Here is a 23,631-nt window from a genome sequence, read left to right as displayed (position 1 = left end):
CTTCTACCACTGCCGCTGGGGTGCTGCGCACCGATGAGCTTGATGCCGGGTCTTGCTGTGCTGATGTAGGTTGCGGTCTAAGTGCTGCCTCCATAAGGAACTGCTTGAAGTGAAAGTCTCACTCCTTTTTTGTTCTGGGGAAAAACCCTTTACAAATGCTCCACTTGTCCGCTTGGTGTGCTTCCCCCAGACACTTTAAGCAAGCGTCGTGGGGGTCGCCCATTGGCATGGGCTTGTTGCAGGACTTGCAGGGTTCGAATCCTTGGGACTTTGGCATACCCCGAGTCTCAACAAGGAACGCAGTCGGGGTGAAGGGGAAGACACACCCTCCCCCACTCCCAACAGCTATCTGCTATAACAACCGAAAACACTAAAAGTAAACTTAACGAGGCTAGGAATAACTGTAAACAAAACTAAACTGAAAACTAGGGAAAACAAGGAGAGCTTGCTAAGCAAGTCACGGTGGTTCCAACAACCATCACTGGTGGTAAGAAGGAACTGAGGCGGCGCCGGGTTGGCAGGGTCATATATTGAGCGCCATGAAGGTGCCACTCCAGGGGGCTCCACAGTCGATCTGACGGGTGCTGCTAGGGGAAAAACTTTCCGACGATAGTGCACACAGCGCGCACACACCTAATTGGAATCGAAATGAGCAATCACCCAAAGAAGAACTCCCATTCTGCACTCAGTCTAGCTTGCTGCCATAGTGCCCATGGACCAGGTCAATCTGAAGCATTTAATGAGATACTGGCAATGCTAAGCTTAGTATAAAATCCATGGATAATTTTATCATTTTAAACATAGGTCATGTATACCCTACAGGAGACTGGATCACACCATTAGTTCATCAGTTCTGATATCCTGCCACAATCAGTGACCAATATTTGACACACATTACAAAAATAGCAATACTTTTGACTTTTATCTTAGGTTTCATCTGAGGGTGTTACAGACATTAATTAAGACTCACAGCACCCCTGTTATGTGGGTCTGACAGTATTATTATCTCCATTTCACAGGCAGGCAAGTTAAGGCAAAAAATGTTTAAGGGTTTGATCCTGCAAAATGCTGAGCATTCTCAATTCCCACTGACTCCAATGGGAGTTCAGGGCGCTCAGCACCTAGCAGGTTCCAGCCCAATAAGACTTTTCCAAGATCACCCAGTAATTCAGTGGCAGAGTCAAGAATAGATCCCAGGCCTCCTGGAGCTCAGTCCTGTCCTTTAATAGCTACATCATGCTTTTTCAGACTTGGGAGCAGAGTGAAAATAAAAGAACACAATAATGCTCCCAGACAGTTGTGCTATGCTGTACATGGGTATGGGCATTTGCTTCCTTCCCTGCAGAAAGGAGTCTTGCAGGGAGCCTTTGTTCTGTTGGAGGGGATGGATTTGAAAGAGATTTTGCACCACCAGCATTCAATTCTTCTCCCTTCTCTAGTCAGGCTGTATCCTTGCTCCCTCACGCTAGCTGGGCTGCTAGCTCTGTGGATTTAAATAATATTAATTAAACTCATTGCATCATTTGTTCTGAACAAAAATATCGTATACAAGTGATATAATAAGTAGTAGTTGTAACAAGAATAGGATAAGGTATCAGCTTCTGGTCTGCCTTTTGCCATTTTTCTTATTTCCTCACTCATTTCATTGCATCAGGGGGCTAAGATGGTCATTCTAAAAGACAGGCACACAGCATCTGCCAAAGCCATTCCTAATACCACTTTTTGAACTGTTCAGAAGGTGGTGTTGGCACCTTCCTCTCCCTCGTGCCTATCCCCCCCACTATAGGACATTAGAAATGCAAATGGAAGTTATTACTTATATCTTACAGGGTGGGATTGGGTTATGGGGGGCAAATGGAGCCCCTGGACCAAAGACAGGTCACAGCTGATGCTCACAGTCACCGTAGGCAAGACTAAGTCTCAAGGTCACTCCCAAATCCTTGATTTCTGCAGATCAGCAGGTATGCAGCATTACTGCTGTGGCACTAATTCCATGTATTAATCATTTGGCTAGAGAGTTTTTCTGCAGAAATGCTGCCTGTTTTCAAGTACATGAAAAGAGAGTAATTAGAAAACTAAAAAGGCAAAAAAGGGAACTTTTAAAAAGTGATTATTACAAAGACAACGGCAGAAAATGATTTCTGATATTGCTTCCGTGTGAAATAATGGCTCACTCCAGCAATGATAAATAGGTAAAAATCTGGTCACTGAGTTGGTGCATATGTCTTCAATTGAAGGAAATACTGTCTGCCAAACTTAAACCAAGTAGATCATAGGTCTGTGGGGAAAAAAAAAAAAAAAAAAACACAACACCCCACCACAACCCTAAGGGGGTGGAATCTAGTTGCTATAGCAGCAAATTAAACAAATAAATGAGATACCATGGAATGCTGCAAAATATTTGTGGGCTGATTTTGTCATATTTGCCACATGTGTAAATACTAGCAGTCAGGTTTTAGCTTACTAAGCAGGGTTCAATACAGTGAGTACAATATAGCACAACTATACTTTTATAGCATGTATACATTTATTCTTACCTGATTACATGCTAATGGGTGTCAGCTGATGAGCTCTAGCATACACAACACTGCATTTTGCTAAGAGTGCAAAAAAGTTACTATAAAAGCATTTTGTCCTCTAGCTATACAAAAGTATACCTGAAATACTATTAACTGAATGTATACAACATGCACTACTTTTCTATAAGGATATTTCTACCGTTCCCTGTTCTTGTATGAACTGGTAAAAATATAAGCTTTTTTGTAATGATTACATCCAAAGTGATTTGTTTCTGGGGTGTTTTTAGACTATTTTCTCTATCGGCTGTTAAACTCTCAAATAATCACTTCTTCTCCAATTATTTTACAAACTCATTAAAACAGGCTGTTGTACATTACACACAGTACATGCCATTTCCTCTCCAACCCAAGAAAAACTACATTTAAATTTTCCATTGCAATATACTGTATTGTTCCTCTTGTGGATGAAAGGCACTATCTGAATATAAGCTATTATTAATCATAATAATGTATCATTTTCAATTTGGATCCTATTGTCTGCTTATGTTCTCTGGAAAAAGAGGAATACTTGAAATGTGAATATAAAAGGGTCCTAGAAATCTCTGATGTCAGAGGACACAGAGAATAAGTTTGTTATTTTAGCCGAGGAGGGAGAACAGATCCTTATCCATATGTACATACAGAATGGTATAATCATTTTACCTTTATATAGTATTTTATATTTATTTCCTGAGAATCACAACAAGATAAAATGTGAACTAGCATCACAAAAATGCACCTGTTACGGAAAACTGCTATAGAGTTTAATCATTACAAAAGAATTGCACATGGTCACAAAAGATCATGTAGTCAGTTTATTTAAAACACAGTAAATTGTGTTTTAAATAAACATTAAAAAAATTAAAATCAACATTCCCAAGCCTTCTGCATTTGACCATGTATTATCAGAATTATGGAAGTGCACTATTAGATTGTAAACCAGTTTCTATCCTGTCCTGTGGTAGTACTGGTTTTAAAAATTGCAACCAAATTTTAGGGCCAAATCCCTGGTTCCAGACAAGCTGTGCTCAGCATATAACCCAAAGAGGGAGGGAGTTTCTAAACCATCTTTCTGCTTGCCCAATCCTGTGGCTTTTCACTGGTCACTTGTGTGTATGATCATGCTTGTGAAAATGTCGGCATGTGCAATTTTCGGAAAACATGGCTTTCAATGTTTTAAAAAACGGCAAACTCAACAACATACATCTGAACGCTAAACCAATATTAAAGCAGGAAGGTTACAAATTCTGGAGCTAGACTTCCTTATCTCTGGTGTCACAAAGTGAGTCACTTTCCATCATAATAGTGACCTCTAGCAAGCAGCTTATTTGACTATTTTAATATGCAGCACAAACCATGTGTTGCAGCCAATATGCACAAATAGGTCTTACTCTAAACTGGCTTCTTTTAAGAAGACGACATGATATTCTGAGGGTTAGCCAGGGAGCTGAGATAATGTATCACACTGATAGTTAAAGATACAGACAAAAAGAAACGGATACACAGAGATACTGACACCAGTCTACCGATACCACACAGATATGGTTTATGCAGACACAGATCTTGTATTAACATGAAGATAAATGTTACCAGGACTTGAGATTCAGGGGAAAAAACTGTCTTGTCACCATGCAAATATTAAATACACCTGCCCTGTTAATATATTTACATGTCCAACAGTAACAGCAGCAAGTTGGCTCAAGTCTCACTAGCAGCATCATTACACCATCAACTTCCTCCCCCATCCCTGTAATTAACAGAACTGTGGGATGTTTCCCAGAGGGCATGCAATGCAAAGACAGACATATGAATGAAACATATTTTCCTTTTCCTCTTCTTTCCTTTTTTCTTTTATAATTCTCTCCCCTCTCTCAGTTCCTCTTTCACCATTTTGTCTCTCTCTCTTCCTGTTGTCTACTGTTTTCTGCTCCCATTTTCATTCCCTCTCCTCGTCTTTCATTTATTTATTTTTTGTCACAAGCTGGAGCAACATCTGCTTTTTGTTTTGTGATCTGTCCCTGTTCCCCTGACCAGATGCACCTCCCCTGCCTGTCTTTCCATCATAGTCGGCCGTCCCTCCCTGACATCTCTCTCATTCTATCCTCTTTGCTTCTCCCTTCCTTTCTTTCCCTTGGTGTTCACATTTCTTGCCTTCATCCCTATTTCCTGCCAGAATGAGTTAAGTTCCCATGTGGGTAGTGATAGGTGGCTTGCACAAAAATGATCTGACATGGGGAGTTTAACTTAATACAAACTTTTAACTTGTAATAATACTTCTTTTCAGTGGGGATCAGATCTAGGAACATTCAACTGACATTAAGTAATCAAGTGCATTTTATGAGAGATTATGACATTCCAGGGTGCAAGCCAGACCAGTGAGGCAGTGTGTCACCCTTGCCCTGCAACCTGGGTTGCCTCACAATGCTTTGCTGCTGTAGCTTCCAACCTGGGCTTCTCACAAACAGCATGCAGGTCAGACCTTGAGTGTCTGTGTATAGCTGTTGTCTGCCAGCATACTCCAGTCATACTCTAGCTTTCACCAGCCTTGGTTATCACTTGCAAGGTGACCCAAGTCCCAATCCCAAATTTTCCCAAAATGTGTGTTCTGCAGTGTCCTGGACAGTTCAGAGATTTTAGGTCCGTTGTCCCTCTAAGGGGATCAATATTCAACAGTCTGCTACTTTAAATGAAGTTACCCCACAGCCCAGTTGCACCAAAACACTGGATTAGTTTTGATTAAAGAATAAAACTAGTTTATTTAACTACAAGGAGATAGGTGCTAAGTGAGTACTAGTATAAGGCATTAAAGTCAGAAATGGTTACAAGAGAAATAAAGATAAAAAGCTTCCTAGTACTAAAACATAACTAACTAGACTTGGTTCAAAGTGAAGTCCCTTACCACATGTTCTCAGTAACATTGCTGACCAAATTCCCAGGTCAGGATCTGCTTCCAAAATCCAACAGGTGTTTCTTTTGTCGCCTTAGGTGAAAGAGAGAGAGATGGATAGGGAGAGAGAACTTGGTGTGTTCTTGCCCCTCGCTTTTATAGTTCAGTCACCCTGTGAAATGCATTTTCCTGAGGGTTACCCCTAGATAAAGTTCATTCCCACTGTAACAATGGAGACAAGGGGGTTGTTACCGAAAGAGGTTCCATGCTGTTGTTTTGCTAAGATGCAGATCTGCTTGTTCCTGCCCCCCTTCCTTGCCAAAGGATGGCCACTTGATAGGTGATTGACCATCAACTTTGGTGACACCTGGCTAGAGGCATCAGCTTGTCTATTGTTTAAACGGTTAACCAATTAAAGGGAGAGGGGCTGGGGTTGCTTTTGGGGCCAGTTGGCTGGCCGTTGTGCTGGGTTCGGCCGGCTGGCCAGCCAGCGCGGCTGGGGTCTGGTGTGGCGCAGCTGAGGTCCGGGGTACAGCCAGTGTGGCTGAGATCCGGCGTGTCACAGCCGGCGTCTGTCCAGCAGGGCCGGGGTCCAGCCAGCTCAGCAGGGGGTTAATGGTTAATGTCAGTTAACTAGTAAGCCTAATATTTACCGGTTAACTGGTTAACATTTTACATTCCTAGGAGGGAGTGAATACAGGGGTGCATTCTGTCACAGAGACCTGTCATCGTTATACTGTAGTTTCGTTTGTAAGTCTTGGAGGAGGCTGTGTGTGTTTCCTATAGACCACAAATGCACCAACTGGAAATGACTGATAATCAGGAGCACCCAACACATATGTCTGGCAAGGAGCACTATCTCAGACCTACACTACAATGAGTAATCTCACTTGGCAGGTGCATAGCATTGTTAAGGCACAGATCCTACTTTACAGAAAATGGCTTGTGCTTTTTTGTATTAGGTAAAGGGTCTTTTTTCAGAATATCAGGGGATGTCACTCTCATAATCCAGCATTTTTTATCCAGGTGCCTCTCAGTTTCTGGATGCTATGCTGAAACAAGTTCTGACATACATCCAGTTTCCAAGCACTCCACGTAAGTAACAGAAAACCAAGATAAGTTTTTATGTTATTGCTGTTTTTCTTCCCAGTGTGTGGGGATAATTGATACCACTGTATTCATGTTCCAGTTGTGGGACTGTCAGATAATGAAGAGAGATAGCAGAAGATGTAGCATAACCACAGCATGAACATGCAAGAAGTGTTCAAAGCCAGGAAAGGTATTTTCAGTGTTCTAGTTAAATGTCCTGGGCCCACAAGTGATGTCTACTTATTTGGTATTCCATCATTTAGACAGCTGTTCAAGTAATGGATATTTATTCTGCGTGAAACAGGGTTCATTAGTAAATTGTATACTTTCTGTGCTTTCTATCAGTAAAGCTTTCAATTAATGTCATAGGCAAGTGTCTACACTCTGAAACATTAATTAAAGATCCCATTTCTGAATTTTTATAATCAGCCTCTGATGGTTTTTATAGCTATATATAAAAAGAGAGCTCAATTAAACTGAAGGATCCTTGAGATGCTTACCATGGATTTAGATATGAATCGAGCAGAGAGACTACATTACAATTCACTTCCAGCAAGCTTGTCAGATGTTAGCAGCTATGGGGGTATTGAATTAAATGGCCCATAAATGGGGTGTCCTTGTACAAGAAGCAGTATGAATTGTTAAATGTACTTTAGTCCACAGTCTTCTACTAGAGCCTATCTGCAAAGGGACTGGGTGCAGCATGCTAGTTAGAGACAATATGGGTCATCTCCTTAGTTGTTCCTCAGAGAGGCTCATTGAGCAACTGGCTTGATTCTGAGCTCCTGATGGAGTGACTAAGGAACTGTAGGTTTGTAAATAACTTTTACCTGATCTATATAGGCCAGGACACTATGAGCTTTGATCCAAAGCATCTTTCATGTGGCTTCCCTATTTCTGCATTGGCCTGAATCATTCTTGAATCAAAAAGAAAATTGAGTATCAGTGCTTTCTTCTGGCATTAGTCCTCTGCTTCTCCAGATTCACTAGATCCGTAAGATGTGTTTGTTACAAAAAGTAATAACAGGACACATCACAGCACTGGATCCATCCCGCTCTTCAATTGTATGAATCTTTAATTTGAGCTGACAATAATGAAGAGGAGAGAGAATCTGTAAGAGAGGCTGGAAATGTATCATTTGGACGTGCTCCGCTCCATAATTCATTTCCATGTCTCCTACATGTCCCTTTTTGGCATGTATGCTTTCACTTAAACCAAAGGGAGCTAAGAGGTCTTTCTAGTAATCCTTTTGTTTTCAGTAAACATCATCAAAGAATAAGCAGCATAAAAAGGGAAAATATCACATTAAAAACTACACTGGCACATGCTCCATACAATAATCAACTTTCCAGCACTGTAAAGGCAGCCCATATTTCCCACAAGATTCTCGCCTCTGTATTTTCATATTGAGATAGCTCATCATTTCTGATCTTTGAACCCATTAAACACTTCAGTAATAAATTTTACTACTCTGTGTTATCTTCCTTGCCACAAATTATATACACACGCACACACACGTAACTGAAAACATCCCAGATTCCTAGAAAATATTTGTGTGTGTGTTATATATATATATATATTATATATATAAAAAACACATTATTTTAAGAATCTGGATGTTCTCAGTTAGAAATAAACAAGGATTCTTGTTCAAGCCATGTGATAACTTGGGTAAATTCTATATGCAGGCCTGCTCACATGTTACTGTGTAAGCGTAAAGTACTGCATTATTATAATTAGAGCGTGTGTTGTACATGTGGTAGGTGCAAACTGCAAGGCACTGAGTGTCGTCAGCTCTAAATGAAGCCAATGAGAGTTGAGGACATTTTACACCTCCTTAGAACCTGTCAGAATGAGACTCAATGTTTAAGGGATGTCTACGCTACAGCAGCATAGCTGGTAGTTGTACTGTTATAGTGCCACAGTGTAGAAGCTTCTTACAGCAATGAAAGTGGTATTTCCGTCAATGTAGTTAATACAACCCTCCAAGAGGCAGTAGTAAGAATTCTTCCATCGACATAGTTGCATCTATACTGGGAGTTAGGTTGACCTAACTACATCATACAGGGCATGACATTTTTCACAGTCCAGTTACATTACTAGGTTGGTCTGATTTGAAAGTGTAGACCAGACCTAAGAGTTTGTTTTCACTGCAACAGTGAGCTTGAGTTAGAACACTTGAATTACTTCACCTGAAGTAGCTCAAGTTAGAGCGGAAGGAGAGTAAGGACACTGCAAAACAACAGTGGAGCTACATGGCATAATTGGATCAGCAGAGTGATTGGATTAGCATTTGATGACTTGTTGTAACTTGAACTGCTGCATCCTCACTGCATTACTAGCTCAAGCTACAGCAGCATTCAAGCTTTGCCCCTCCCATCCCAGCCAGCTCTAGTTTAAAGGACCTAACTAGATGTTAACTTGAGCTAGATGTTTGTGTGTGTGGATGGGAGTTGAGTTAGGGACAAACCTAGAGTTAAAACTCAAGCTAAGAATGTATGCCATGAAGACAAGTCCTAGAAATATACAATATATATGTGTCACTTCATCCACCGCTGACACGTAGCCACAATATGACACAAATTTTACCCAGCACCAATGACACAATACAACAGTTTAAAATAACTAAAGCTTATTTTGTAATTAACAATACTTAAGATTACTGGAGATCAAGTCTGAAAGCGAGTTATTACAAAGTGGGCTCACAGAACTGAGCAATGACATAGTGAGAGTCATGAGGTTGAAGCACTTTTAAAACAATATGCATCTTTGGTGATGTAAGAGAAAAAATAGAAAGTATATCCAGAGCGAAGGACCTACAGCAAAGACTTGAATAACAACTTGTCTGATGAAGGGATTCAGTTTTAGAACTAATTTAAACAAACTAGCAAGGCTGTGTTCAGTCGTGCAGTCTGCTAAAATTACAAAACATTTGATAAATAGAGGAAATAAGCCCACTTGGTTAGCGATTTATAAACAGGTATTGCTTGATGTAATCACATTGTTCTCAGATAATCTGCTCAGTATAAAATGAAAATGTAGCTTGTGGTTTACACAACTATATACTCAACCTGAGTTATTTAGGGGTGGCATTCACTTCACTAAATGAAACAGGTCAAATCCTGGCCTGCTAAAGTCAATGGTATTGACTTCAGTGAGATCACTATTTCATGTTAGTTCTTTGTTTTGTCTTACACAAATTTCTGTGTATAACAAAAATCATACATACTGTATTCAATCTAGGTACTCTGTCCTCTTTACCATAGTATGTGATGTAAGCATCAATAATGATTATTACTGTTTAGACATGAGCAAATCAAATACTGTACTAAATATGTCAACTAGCATGGATAACAGAGATATTTAATATAATATATGGAGATATACCTCTCTCATAGAACTGGAAGGGACCCTGAAAGGTTATCGAGTCCAGCCCCCTGCCTTCAATAGCAGGACCAAGTACTGATTTTTGCCCCAGATCCCTAAGTGGCCCCCTCAAGGATTGAACTCACAAATCTGGGTTTAGCAGGCCAATGTTCAAACCACTGAGCTATCCCTCCCCCAGGCAACCAAATATGGTCCAGTTACTATTTCTTCCTGTTTTAATTCACAGTGCCAGTTTAGTACAGCTTTAAAAATTAAAGAAACATTATATTGCCATTGTTTTCAATTGTTCTTAAAATTTATTTGTCCACTCCATCAACAGAAATTGGTCCAATAAAAGATATCTCACTTACCTTGTCTTCTCTTAAAAATATAGTTATTTTGAATAATATTTAAGTGTAAAGTGTCCTGAAATACCACATTTTATTAAAAAATAAATTGTTAAAAACAGGTTAATGTTAAGTGTGTTTCAGTGGAGTCTAGCTAATATCTAACAGTAGTTGATTACACTTCCCTTTAAAAAATTCTTCATCTTTCAAAACCCAAACATTTGGACACAATGAATAGGGTCTCCATGTAAATCCTTCATCATTCACTGTCACTGCACTTCACTTCTGCCTACCCAGACTTAATTTTGTTCCCTTGCTCTGTTCTGCAACGGAAATATGCTGCTGGATATATATGATTTTATATATTGCTTATTAGATGTTTGTATTTTTTTTTTAAAGAAATACAGTCCCAGGTTACATTAAATTATGTCTGAATTCTATACAAGTTTTAATAATGTGATGTGTTGGTGGAATAGAAGAATATTTGTTATGAGTGAGTGAACTAGCTGCTGTTAATCAGCGTATGATGTTGTGGACTTATATAAGCATAGAGTACATAGCATTGCAAGTTTATATGTATTAATTATATTCTGTACCATATAACACATCTAGATTTTCTTTGCAGAGAGTAAAGGTGTTATATATGTTAAGTGTTAAAGTAAATGAGAAATTTAAATCCCTTGACAGAATAGACAATGTTATAATCTTCTAGTAATTTGTTACTTTGATTACAGCAAATTTCAGGGACAACAACGAGGTTGGGTGGGTGACTGATGATTATTTAACAGTGGGATATTTATTGGGTGTTTCTCGTAAACATTCATTTCTAGACAGTCTAACATTTGTTTTCTTTAAAGGGTGAAGAATTGTTGTTCAGAAACAGTGTTAGCTAGATTGCATTGTGTACACATGAAAATCACTCTGTATGGCTGAGACACGTTGTGGCTGAAGATAACAGGAAAATGGGGAGGGAGGGTAAGGAGGAGAGAAACAAAATATTGTAACCTAACACTTTGAAGCCCACACAAATCTACACAGAGCATTTCTTCCTGACCCAATGCACAGAGTCAGGACTCAGGCTCTCTTCAGACTGGTTCCAAAAATTTAAAAAAAAGAGCAAAACAAATGATAGTGAAAGAGCAAACTATCTCTCACTTACGAAGTCTCTTTAAGCAGTATAGCAATACCATCCGTGCTGGAACTTGGGGTGCTGGGAGTGCTACTGCACCCCGGCTTGAAGTGGTAATAACAACCCAAATACATGGTTTCCATCTTCAGCATCCCCACTATAAAATTGTTCCAGCACCACTGAGCAATACCATCAGTTTCCAGTTCCTCTGGCCTGGACTTGGACAGAGAAAACACTCCTCCTTCCTCTCAAGGCCTTCCCCAAGGTTTCAACTTCTATCCCTGCTTTAATAGGCTCTTTCTTAACCCTTTTTCTGTCTATCCTGCTGTGCTGTTTATTTTATTATGAAGCTATTTGTTACATATTTTTGTAATTCTTCCCCATTGGGCCTGTCACCTCTCACCCTCACTCACCCCTTAACCCCCCCCCCCCCCAAAAAGCCTTAACAGTCTCAGCAAGACAAAGGGAAACAAAACAAATGGAGAGTCTGTAGGCCAAGCCAGTCAGGAAAATGTTTACAATTTGAAAGACGGGTACATTTGCAAAATACTTTTCCTATTCTGATATTTGGTAATATTCCCGGCGGAGGGGGGGGGGGGGGGGGAAGGAGAGAAACTAACTCTACTCTGGAATGAGAGGCTGCCCAAAAAATGTCAGGGGGATCAGTTTATTTTTGGGGAAGATACAAAGAGAATGAAAAATTAGGCTTATAAGAAGATGAAAGCGCCAACCTTATCTTAGGCTCTCCTACCACTGCTCCATAATAAATTATAGATGCATTTTATTGTTGTCAGAAGGCATCAACAGGCCCTCCTTCAGCTGCTCTACATGCAGTTATTTCTGTCTGGCTAAAAACCCCAGGTAGGACTAGCATAAGAAGGAGCAGTGATCAATTCCTGTTCCCTCTGTAGGGCTGCACCAAGGAAGAACCCCCAGCTACCTCTAATTAGGATCTAAAATAAGAATATCCTCAAATATTTGGATATATGCCCATACTACAACTGATCATAATTAATCAGGGTTGATTCCCTATGTGATTACCAAGGTAACCATAGATTTCATGATTGCTCCTGTTTAAAAAAAACAAACAAACATATCCATAACTTTTCCCACTAAGGAATTTTTGCAAGTTGAAGGGTGGGTTGATAGGCTGTTAACTGGGAGTTAAGTAGAGTTGTCAGAATATTGTCCAAACAACAACAAAAATGGCTTTTCAACCAAAACAATTTTTCGTGTATGTGGAAAATTTTCATTTTGATTGAAACTCTCTCATTTTAAGACAAACCGCCACCCCCAAACTGCAAATGGTTTAGTTTCATAGCATTTCCCAACCAGCTGTAGTTGTTAACACTTGAGGCAGCTGTTGAGCATTGAGTGCTGTGCCACTGGGTTGAATGGGAGGCCAATAGAGAGCAGGAACTCATCAACTGCTCTCTATTGGACTTTCACTGACAGATTTAATTCCTTTGGGGGTTGTAAGTCTTCTCTACGGGCTTTGGTTTATAAAGCGTGGCTCCAATAAAGCAACTCTTGTCTTCAAAAGTTATCAAAATGTACTAAAAATTGGGAGAATAAACTTAATTTGGGTACAAAATAATGCCTCTAACTTTTGACTTTTCTAAACTATATTGCCATGACTTCTGCCCTTTTCACCAAAAACACCTCCATGACACTTCCTAAAACCTCCCATGTCAAAACAATAGGCCTGCTCATAAATAAAGTGCTAATACACTGAGGGTACTTTAAGAGCAGAAGATATTTCTCTCCAGAGGAAAATCCCCCAAACCTCATATTCTGATAGGCAACTCATCAGAATGAATTAGAATGAAAGCTGGTGAAGATAATATGATGGGTAAAACATCAGATAAAATTAGATTAAAAGATGGTGAAAAGCCCAACAGCAAGAAGCCTCCCTTGTGACCCAGCCAAAGTAACACTTGGATAAATAGAGACTGACAAGGCAAACAATTCCTTCACAAAAGACGTTCAAAAGTGCCTTCTACAATACTTAAAGTTGAAAATAAAAAATGTCCCAGACGTTTGCATGCAGTTCATTTCAGCAAATGCTACAATGTGCTAAGATTTTAAACAAAACCTCTTTTCAAATGTTTCAGCAAATCTACATTTCTTCAGAACAACATGGGCTTGAATTGCCCTTTAGGTTTGTGGTCTGGATGATGAGACTTCCCGAATACACAGGGCCATACATTATCATCTGCTTTACAATGCAGGTCCATGAAAAAATGTCGCAAGTGAGGCATTTTCAGTATGCAGAATGTCACCTGGGAGGAATGTCCTCAGAGTTGGCATGATGCTGTGTGGAAAATATGAATGTATGTACAGCTTGGCAGCCTTTGTGAGTGCTTAGTGGATGACTTCAGAACTGACAGGGGGAGGTCTGAACAGACACGGGAAGATCCACCAACAAGAGAGCATGTTACATCGTATCATTCCCTCTAAAACCAGCATATAACATGGCAAAGTATCTGGCAGAAGTTACAGCTCTGTTTAGCAGTAGTGATTCCCAGGCTGCTTCCTATACACAGGGAAACAATAAATAACTATAGCCAGTTTGCATACACCCCTGGAACGTGAAACAATTAATCAAGATCGACATTTGTGAGCAGTTCTGATCTGATCTGATCTGGCCATGTGGTGCATACTCCTTGAAGGATGGCCTCTGCTGTAGCTACAGATTAACAGTGCCAAATGGTTTGCCATGCTCTGATGCCAACAGAAAGGTATCATAAAATATCTCACACAGGCCCAGTCAGACAAGATGTGTGAAACAAACATGAAATCTGTGAGTTCAGTATTGCATGTACTGCAGTAAGCGCCTGGTAACAAAGTGGGCTCTTAATCAAATGCTTTACCTCATCCACAAAATGCCACATTAGTTGAAGGCTAGCAAGAATATCCTACTGTTTCAGAGGCATATCACTGCCTCTTGCAAAGGGGGTGGGACAAAGATATGCCCCTTGTACTGTGGCAGATACACCATTTTGTCTCCAATAGCATTTTTTAAAAAACCACACACACGTCCACATTTTCAAAAGGATAATCTAACATAGGTTCTGCTACACAGTTTTGGCATACTTAGGCAGCTAGCACTTTTGTTTGTTTTTTAAACATACACAAGGGTACGGTATGGCCCATGGAAATTAATTTAATTTCTTGAACATGCTTCTCTCATTTTCCAGCATTTTGTTAAAACAGGTTTCATCACAAATTACAATGATATAATCATACTGATTCCTTCAATAGGCCTAATAATCATACGCTTTGACCAGTAAGGGCAATATTCTCAGCTAGTATAAATCTGCTTAATGCCATAAACTATGCTAACTTATACCAGTTCTGGCCTCCACGTTCACTGACTTCTGTGTGGAGGTTCCAGGCAGATGCAGGAGTCCATTCTGAGTGTAGAATAAGGGACTAAAGTATGTACAGATTTTATATTTGCTCAACTTCCTTCCTTATCATGTGCTCTTTCATCAGAATTTTACAGACATTAGTACAAGACATGCATGAACCATTACATGGTGAAACCAGTCTCTTAACAGCTTTGGTTACACAAGAAAGTGCATGCATTACTATACTCACCATTCCATGATTCAGCCAAGATGGTATAAAATTATCAAGAAGCTTTGGGTAAACCACTTCTCTGTCATAAATATAGAGGCTCCAAAACATTGTCACAACAAACTGAGGAGGGAAAGAAAATACAATTAAAAAAATGCTTATGGTCAATTATCTGATTTCACTGCCCTTTTTCATTTTAGTTATTCATATCTCTACAAGTTAGAAGCTAAAGATTGACAGACAGACAGACATTATTGCTCATAAACCCAGTCTTCCTTTTTATCAGTGTGGTCTAGAGTATTCTTTACATTCTCAAAAGTTATGATTTTTCTTTTCTGTTTTTGACATTTAGACTGGAAAAATAACTTTTAGTTACATATTTGGGGCCAATTTACAATTGAGTACTATATTTTAGTAGTAGATGTGGTATATTAATAATGTTTTACCACTAACAGCACAGAAAACAATGTGAAATCTCACATGGTATACAGCATATACCAACATCAAGAGTATTAAGGCTCTGTTCATATGGGGTGAAATTCACCCTTGAATAGAAGGCCACCACTTCTTATGTCCCATTTCGGCAACCAAATACATTAACCAAAAAATAAATCTAACTCTTGAAGCATTATTCACAGAATTTATGCACAGAGGTCCAAAAGAAAAAAAAAAAAGGTTTCCAACATCCTACTCACTTGTCCATATGAAACTCATCTTGGCTCTTGTCAAAGAGACAACCTACTAGACGCCCAAAGAGTGAGCATTCATTCTCCCCTCTCTCTCTCTCTCTCTAACCTGAGGATGGAAGAATGAGTTTGAATAAAATAAAAACTAGCTTAAACCTTTAGCTAAAGCTTGCATAAAACCTTTTAACTTCTTTTGAAGTTCAAAGAACTGAGAACTTCTTTCCTTAACATTTTTTATTTTGACCCACCTCTGCATTTTCTCTTTCTGTCCAAGACTATGGAAGTAGAAACACCGAAAGGCTTTTCTCATAATATTTTTATCCTAACTGAAAGCAATAAGTATTAGAAGTCTGGAACTGCTAAATTTTTTGAGGTTTGCTCACCATTAATTTAGCTCCATTTTCTTTTTCTACTATTTAACAGTGCTGCCCCTGATTCCGACTGTTCTGAACATGCCATTGTCAGCCATGGAGATTTCACTGTTGGCTCACACCACAAAAGTAGGTTATGCTTCCATCGAAGCTTTGTCTATATTATGAACCTCTTAAGGTCTCCTTGCTTTTAAAATTTGTATTGTCCCTTGCTGAAAATGCAGTCTATCTAAAATAAAGTAAAAACGATATAGAAATATTAGTGTTAGATTAACTTAATAAAACCCTGAATGTTGGAAAGAAAACATAGGACTAAATTCTTTGTACATACACTATTTTCTTTTTAATTTGAGTTCAGTTCAAACTATGTTCACAGTCCTGTAGGGATAAAAGGGCTATCACTTGCTACAGAAAAAACTGACAACAGGTCCAGGGATCTTTCACTGGTAAATTTCAGGAGAGATTAGAGGATCTCTGTGCAGAAGAGATTAGACCAAATTTAGCCCTACAGCAAGCAGGTGCAGCTCTCACTGAATTCAATGGGAGTGTGTCCAATTGTGCTGGGTGAGGAATGGTTTTTGGGGAATAAGGAGTGGGAACAAGGAATGTGGGATTTATGGGGGCAAGGGTGTTTCAAGGTCAGCAAATTATCGGTGGATGTGGATGGGATGAGCATAATTCACTTCATATGCTTCTAGCTTTGGGATGTTAAAATTTAGGTTACAGATTACCAGTGGCACCTCGTCCTAACCACAGATATGTACGCTTAAGGAAGACAGACATTTGAATGATCTAGACTGGTAAATTGTTCCTTCAGTGCACATACAATACATAGTTCCTTAGTTTCCAACACACTTTCCCATCTGTTATGATGGCTTTCGGTGCTCAAAATAAGTTTGGACCCTTCAACTTGTGCGTAGGCGCCAGGAAAAAAATGAGTTATGATGGACAGCCTGCATAATACTGAAAGTGTAAAGTGCTCTTCAAGAAGTCTCTCCTCTGTGCCAGTATTGGTATTGGCATCACAGAGCTTTTTACACACCTATTGACACTTAACTTCCAAAATATGAACAGCTGAACAACAGGGAAATAAGGCAAAGTTTCCCAATTTTTTTGACTTCCTTGAAGTCACGTTGTATTGCAGTGGGTCACTGAGAATATATTAAGACCAACTGGGATATCAAAACATATGTAGCATGAAAACCAGGCTCAAAAGCACTCTGTATGGAGAAAATCCGACATCAAGCAGTGGCACCAAGGGTAAAGCTGAAACATATTAGAATGAATCCAGCTAAACTGGCAAACACTTGGGTCTGGGATTTTTGCATGGGGCAAAGTAAAATGATAGGAAAATAAGGTAAAAGTAAGAAGAGAGAGGAGGAACCATCTGTCTCTTAACCAAAGTCAGCCAATGGATAGAATTAGATCAACATAGCTGGTTGCAACCATCTGGAGCTACAGACGGTAAATGCTGCTTAAAAGCACCACCACAGGCAGACATAAGGAAAGACACAAAAAATAAAACATTACAGTTCTAACGTAAACCAACAAAGAGAAGGACATTCGGACTCAGGGCTGCCACACTGACCTAAGTCTCTTTAATTGGAGGAATACTTCTCACATTGGTTGGTCAATGTCTCTAAGTGGTTGACCCCAACTTTTTTTTATGAATTAATATGGACAACAGAAAAATCTCATTTCTAGGACATTTTACGTAGCTTCCTAGCCACCCTTGTGTCTTGCTTTGATTAATAAGCAATTGTTTGATAGTTCTAAATAGGTTTAAAATTCTCTTCAATATCAGAATGTTTATATCGGTATTAGTGTAATTTAATTTGGGCTACACTCAGCTAGGTTTCATGTGGCTGTTCAGTGAGGGGGAAGGGGAAAATGAGCTCCCCATTTACATGTATTGCAACCCCTGCCCAACTGGGGCAGCACAGGTAGTGATACTGAGTCGCTTCTCCCCTCTCTTCCCCTAAGGAACAATTCACTGGAATGGGGAAGGGAGAGACAGGGAGCAGGTGGAGCCATGGCTCGCCCCTGCTTATATACTGGCCAGCACAATGGGCTGGCCACGCATGGGGGGCGGGAGAGTTTGAGGCATAGCAGTTTGTATGCTCCCTTATATAGCTGAGGCAGAATGGCACAAACCTCAGAAACCTCCTTCACTTTCCCTGCTGGGGATACCCCTGGCATGGGACCCCAGTAGGCAAAGAGACATTAGAACTTGCTTCTACACCTCCCTCCTTGCAGCCCCTTGCAAAGGGAGTATCTCAGGAGCCAGAAGGGGCACGATGGGAGTGGGAAGAAGCAGTGCCTAGAGCACCATGCACTTCAGCAATCCCCAGCTTCCATGTTATTCCTAGGATACCAAGGCCAACTGGTGCAAATCAGAGCTGCTCCCAAGTTTCTCTGCCTCAAGGTTGTAGCAAAGAGCCAGGCAGCTATAATCAGCTCCCTGGGATGCTCTCTCCCTTTCCCCAACTCTGCTGCACAAAGCAGATGCTAACGCTGCAGAGACTCTGCCTCTATGAGGGTGTCACTGTCACAGTTCAGAGCAATTGCACCTGTATTCCCTCTCTGTGGGCCAGCAAGGGCACTCATACTCTAGGCTTCCGGTTCCTCTGCCACCACCTCTCTTGGACAGAGACCCAAGTCTCTCTCCCTCCTGACCAGTTTTTTTTCTTTCTTCAGACTGCACAGTTTCCTACCTACACTGTGAGTTCCCCAGCGATGCAGACTGCCTAAGCAGGCCTACTTTGCTTTCTCCTCAGAGGTTATAAATAGTATAATTCCCTGAAGCTGTAAGTTATCACACAGTCCTTTCTAAACAAATACATTTATTCTTAAAGTAAGAGCATTACAGAGAAAACATATATTTAAAACAATAAGAGAACCTAAACACATGCTAATGAGCTCACCAGATCTCCCCCAACTCCAACAAGGGCTCTGGCAGGTGATCAGCCCTTCAAACCCCACCAAGGGGTTTTTCTGTGGTTACAAGTTCATAACAGCTGTTAGCTCTGACACCCCCATGAATCTTAGAGTCCCTCCTTTATGCAACTCAGGGCTCTGATCTTCAGATTCTGGTAACAGGTAATCAGCAGACAATGGGTTTCCCCATAGGTAGGGTGACCAGATGTCCCATGTTTAAAGGGACAGTCCCGTTTTTGGGGACTTTTTCTTATATAGGCGCCTATCACCCCCACCCCCTGTCCCGTTTTTTCACAGTTGCTATCTGGTAACCCTATCCTACCCCTTCAAATGATTGGGTCTGGAGGTGGGATTTTACTTCCTTCCAAGTATTTCCTAGGAAATCCAGTCAGCTTTGTCGTAAAGGTTCCTTCTTGTCTGACACATTGTTTAAAATGGGCCTTTGAAGCTCAACACATTGGTCACATCTCCCCCGCCCCCAGTGAAGTTACATATAATCCCACAATGATACATAAATTTTGCATTTTTAATACAATGGACTGCAAAGCTACTTAAACTTAATTCAGTAAGACTTCTCAGGGATATTGCAGGAAATTGCCATATTTGTCACAGTCACATGGCTGCATTTTAGCCTGTGCCCCTTAAGCTTCCTGCCAATTTGAGTCTGCCACCTTTATTTTTGTGCAACAGTAAGAGATTACTTGTGGAGAAAGGAGCTGCATCGCATGAGTAAGAATGGCAAAATCATTGCCTATGTTAATGCCTTCTCTCCCCTTCTGCAGACAATACCACTCCGATAGTCAGTAGAAAGTTAAATAGCACATAAAATTCACAAGAAGGACCCTTCTTTGCTACTCATTGTATTCTACGTACACTCTAGACAAGTGGGCACTTCAGTTTTTCAAGTGGGCCTTGGGTTCTCTTTGAGAAGGAGTAACTGATTTGTAATATGCAACTCAATATCACTAAACAATACACAGCAGCGGCAAAAGTGTTACTAAGGCCCAAGAAACAATTTCCTTCTTCCACTTCAGAAAAAAACCATCAATCAATTTCCCCCTCAGCTTTAAAGCTTCAGAAAGTAACACAGAAAGAACACAAGATACTACTGAGTGGGAAATTTTAAAGCATGAATCAGGAAACTGTTTATTATTTCTCCTTTTGAGTCACCAAGGACATTAGTAAAACAAAAGAAATTGAAACAAAGACAAACTGACAGAGGGAGGCCAAAACTGTGTAATTTGCTGTTTATGTGCACATAACCGAAAAAACTACCATATAAATGAATAATGAACACAATATAATTTTTTTTACTGTGTATTTTTGATTCTGAATAACCTGTACAAGTAAGTTTCACTCATTTCCTGGGTGATTTCTAGGGAAAACTGGATGCTTTATTTGTTCCGCATGGACAAAAAGACCCTCTGGTGCTTTTTGCAAGAATAAAGATTTTCTCCTGTAACCTTGGGCAAAATTTCTTCTCCACACATTGTTGTGCAGTTTGATGTTAGCTTTCTGGCTACCTCTCCAAGGTGGCTGTAGTAAATTGGTGCTATATGTGTATGGTTTGTGAGGATCTTTGGGATCCTTCAGGACAAAAGGCACTATATAAATGTGAAATTTCATTATGGCAATCCCCAGCTGATGTAAACTAGCATAGCATTGACTTCCATGGAGCTACACCTATTTACACCACTTGACACTCAACCCAAATGCATTTGATAAAGGCCTATCAAGAAAGTCATGAAGGGCAGGAACTGAGGAAGGGCAGGAACTGAGGAATTGGGAAGTCAGTGGGCCAGCCACCTCCTGTTCGCCCCCTCACGGCCCAGGGTCACACTACAGGCAGCCTACCTCAGTTTTTCCTCTTGGACAGTTCAAATAAAACTTCACTTCAGGCATTTTCTTGGTCCTAAATACACATCCTTGGAGTTTGGGTTTATAAATTGCAAAAAAACACAAAATCTCAAATAAAGTCCATTCATAAGTCCACATAACACAAGATTTCTCTTACTCCTCCTAGGCCTTCCTGCCTGAGGCCTTTGCAGTCTCTCCCCTGCTGGGACTGGATCTTTGCCAGATGTCCTTGCCTGGGGCAAATCCCCTTGTATCAGGGTTTTCCCTGTAGGAGCCTTTCCTCATTCTCTGCAAACTCTGTCATAGCTTTTTGAGCTTTCCCCCGTCACTACAGCCACCCACTGCTTTTTACAGGGAATTTCCTGATCCAACCCAGGTGTGTCTCTTTAGTAATCTGGGTTAGCTACCCCAGGCCCTCCAGCCAATAAGGGGCAAGCCATCCTGTTACAGGAAGGAATTTCCTACACAGGATAGAACTGCACAATTAGGGTATGTCTACACTACGAGAGTAGTTCGATTTTACTTAAAGCGAATTTGTGGAACCGATATTACAAAGTCGAACGTGTGTATCCACACTAAGGACAGTAATTCGACTTTGTGAGTCCACACTAACGGGGCAAGCGTCGACATTGGAAGCGGTGCACTGTGGGTAGCTATCCCACAGTTCCCGCAGTCCCCGCTGCCCATTGGAATTCTGGGTCGAGCCCCCAATGCCTGCTGGGGCAAAAAATGTGTTGAGGGTGGTTTTGGGTAACTGTCGTCATTCAACCCTCCCTCCCGCCCTCCCTCCATGAAAGCGCCGGCGGGCAATCAGTTCACGCACTTTTCTGGTGATTGACAGCGCAGACGCCACAGCACCGCGAGCATGGAGCCCGCTGCGATCATCGCTGCAGTTATGGCCGTTGTCAACACCTCGCGCCTTATCATCCACCTTTTTCAGAGGCAGATGCTGAGAAATCGGGTGAGGCGGCTACGGCAGCACGGTGAGGACATTAAGTCTGAGAAGGGCACAGATCTCTCACAAAGCACGGGACGCCGTGCCGTGGACATCATGGTGGCAATGGGTCATGTTGATGCTGTGGAACGGCGATTCTGGGCCCGGGAAACAAGCACGGACTGGTGGGACCGCATAGTGCTGCAGGTCTGGGATGAATCACAGTGGCTGCGCAACTTTCGGATGTGTAAGGGAACTTTCCTGGAACTTTGTGAGTTGCTGTCCCCTGCCCTGAAGCGCAAGGACACCCGGATGCGAGCAGCCCTGACTGTCCAGAAGCGAGTGGCCATAGCCCTCTGGAAGCTTGCAACGCCAGACAGCTACCGGTCAGTCGCGAATCAATTTGGAGTGGGCAATTCTACCGTGGGGGTTGCTGTGATGCAAGTAGCCAACGCAATCGATGAGCTACTGCTCTCAAAGGTGGTGACCCTGGGAAACGTGCAGGTGATCATAGATGGCTTCGCTGCGATGGGATTCCCAAACTGCGGTGGGGCTATAGATGGAACTCACATCCCTATCCTGGGACCGGACCACCAGGCCAGCCAGTACATTAACCAGAAGGGCTAATTTTCAATGGTGCAGTGATGGAAAGGACGCTTCTAAACTCGAGGAATGACAGGCTCCTGCTCCTAGAGCGGTCCGCAGTGGTGGACTGGTTGTTTCAATGGAGCCTGCCACCCCTCCTTTTCGGGACTGTGTGTGTGGGGGCTATGTGACTTTGTGGCGGGGGAGGGCGGTTACAGATCCCCTGCTGCGTGGCTCTGTCATCCAGGCTAAGGACCGCTGCATAAGATCTGTAACCGCCCTCCCCCGCCACAAACTCACATAGCCCCCCCACACAGAACATGAAAACCACCTCCCAGACTGACCAGGGTAACTAGTGACTGCACTGTGTATGTGCCCTGCTGCTGGACCTGCCCCCGTGTCTGTACCCTGGTAAAGGTGACTGTCCTCTCCAATTACCAACCCCCTTCCCCCCTTCAAACATACTGTCCTCTAAAAGAACATGACGGAAACAGTAATTAACAGAAACGTATTATTTTATTAAGAACGACACAGTTAGGGGATGAAACTGGGAGGGGGCTTGGGTGAGGTGCATTTGGAGGGAAGGAAAGGACGTATCAAATCTTTGGGAATGAGAGCCTTCTGCAATTTGAGCAGTCTGCAGGGGTGGAGTGACTGTTTTCACGGCCCCTGCCGCCCCTCCTTCTTGGGACTTTGGGTGAGGGGGGGATGGGACTTTGTGGCGGGGGAGGGCGGTTAGAGATAGAATGCAGCGGGGCTCTGTCCTCCTGCCTCCGGTCCTGCAGAACATCTACAAGGCGCCGGAGCGTATCTGTTTGCTCCCTCATTAGTCCAAGCAGCGTTTGAGTCGCCTGTTGGTCTTCCTGCCGCCACCTGTCCTCCCGTTCACTGTGTGATCGCTGGTATTGCGACATGTTCTCCCTCTCCCTGGGTCTGCTGTGCCGCCTCGGCTCGGGAACAGACCATAAGTTCTGAGAACATTTCGTCCCGTGTCCTTTTCTTACGCCGCCTGATCTGCGCCAGCCTCTGGGAGGGGGATGCCGGGGTAGCTCGGGAGACACTCGCAGCTGTGGGATGGGAAAAAGGGAGTGAATTCCTCAAAAAGATACATTTTTGCAAACAATGAATATAGTCTGTGAACAAGACCATGCACAGTACCTATCACATGTGCACTCAGTACAAGGTCGAATTTTCTGTCTTCACATTGAGTGCCTGGGGTCTTGCTGTACAGATCACACAAGCGGGGCCGGACAACGGAATTCTGCTAGCAGGCGGCCATGGTAAGCCGTAGACTTTTGGCTG

At 41.7% G+C, this 23,631-nt stretch overlaps 1 protein-coding gene across 6 annotated transcripts in view; it reads right to left on the bottom strand.

Annotated features, from left to right (window-relative positions):
* Window positions 1-23,631, bottom strand: part of AIG1 (androgen induced 1) — a 193,019-nt gene that overhangs the window by 107,778 nt on the left and 61,610 nt on the right. For 5 of the 6 annotated variants that reach the window (XR_010561292.1, XM_065400696.1, XM_065400701.1 and 2 more), the window contains exon 3: window positions 14,981-15,082. Coding sequence is in view for 5 of the 6 variants with exons in the window: in XM_065400696.1 (XP_065256768.1) it covers window positions 14,981-15,082 (102 nt within the window). In the remaining variant the exon portion in view is untranslated. Of the gene's footprint in view, window positions 1-1,419; window positions 1,484-14,980; window positions 15,083-23,631 lie in introns of those variants that run through there. The other variant, XM_065400700.1, reaches the window with a different exon arrangement.

The sequence above is a fragment of the Emys orbicularis genome, chromosome 3 (assembly GCF_028017835.1).
Source record: "Emys orbicularis isolate rEmyOrb1 chromosome 3, rEmyOrb1.hap1, whole genome shotgun sequence".
NCBI classification, from domain to species: domain Eukaryota; kingdom Metazoa; phylum Chordata; order Testudines; family Emydidae; genus Emys; species Emys orbicularis.
The sequence above is the reverse complement of the archived record's forward strand: the minus strand, read 5'-3'. Positions and strand labels throughout refer to the sequence as shown.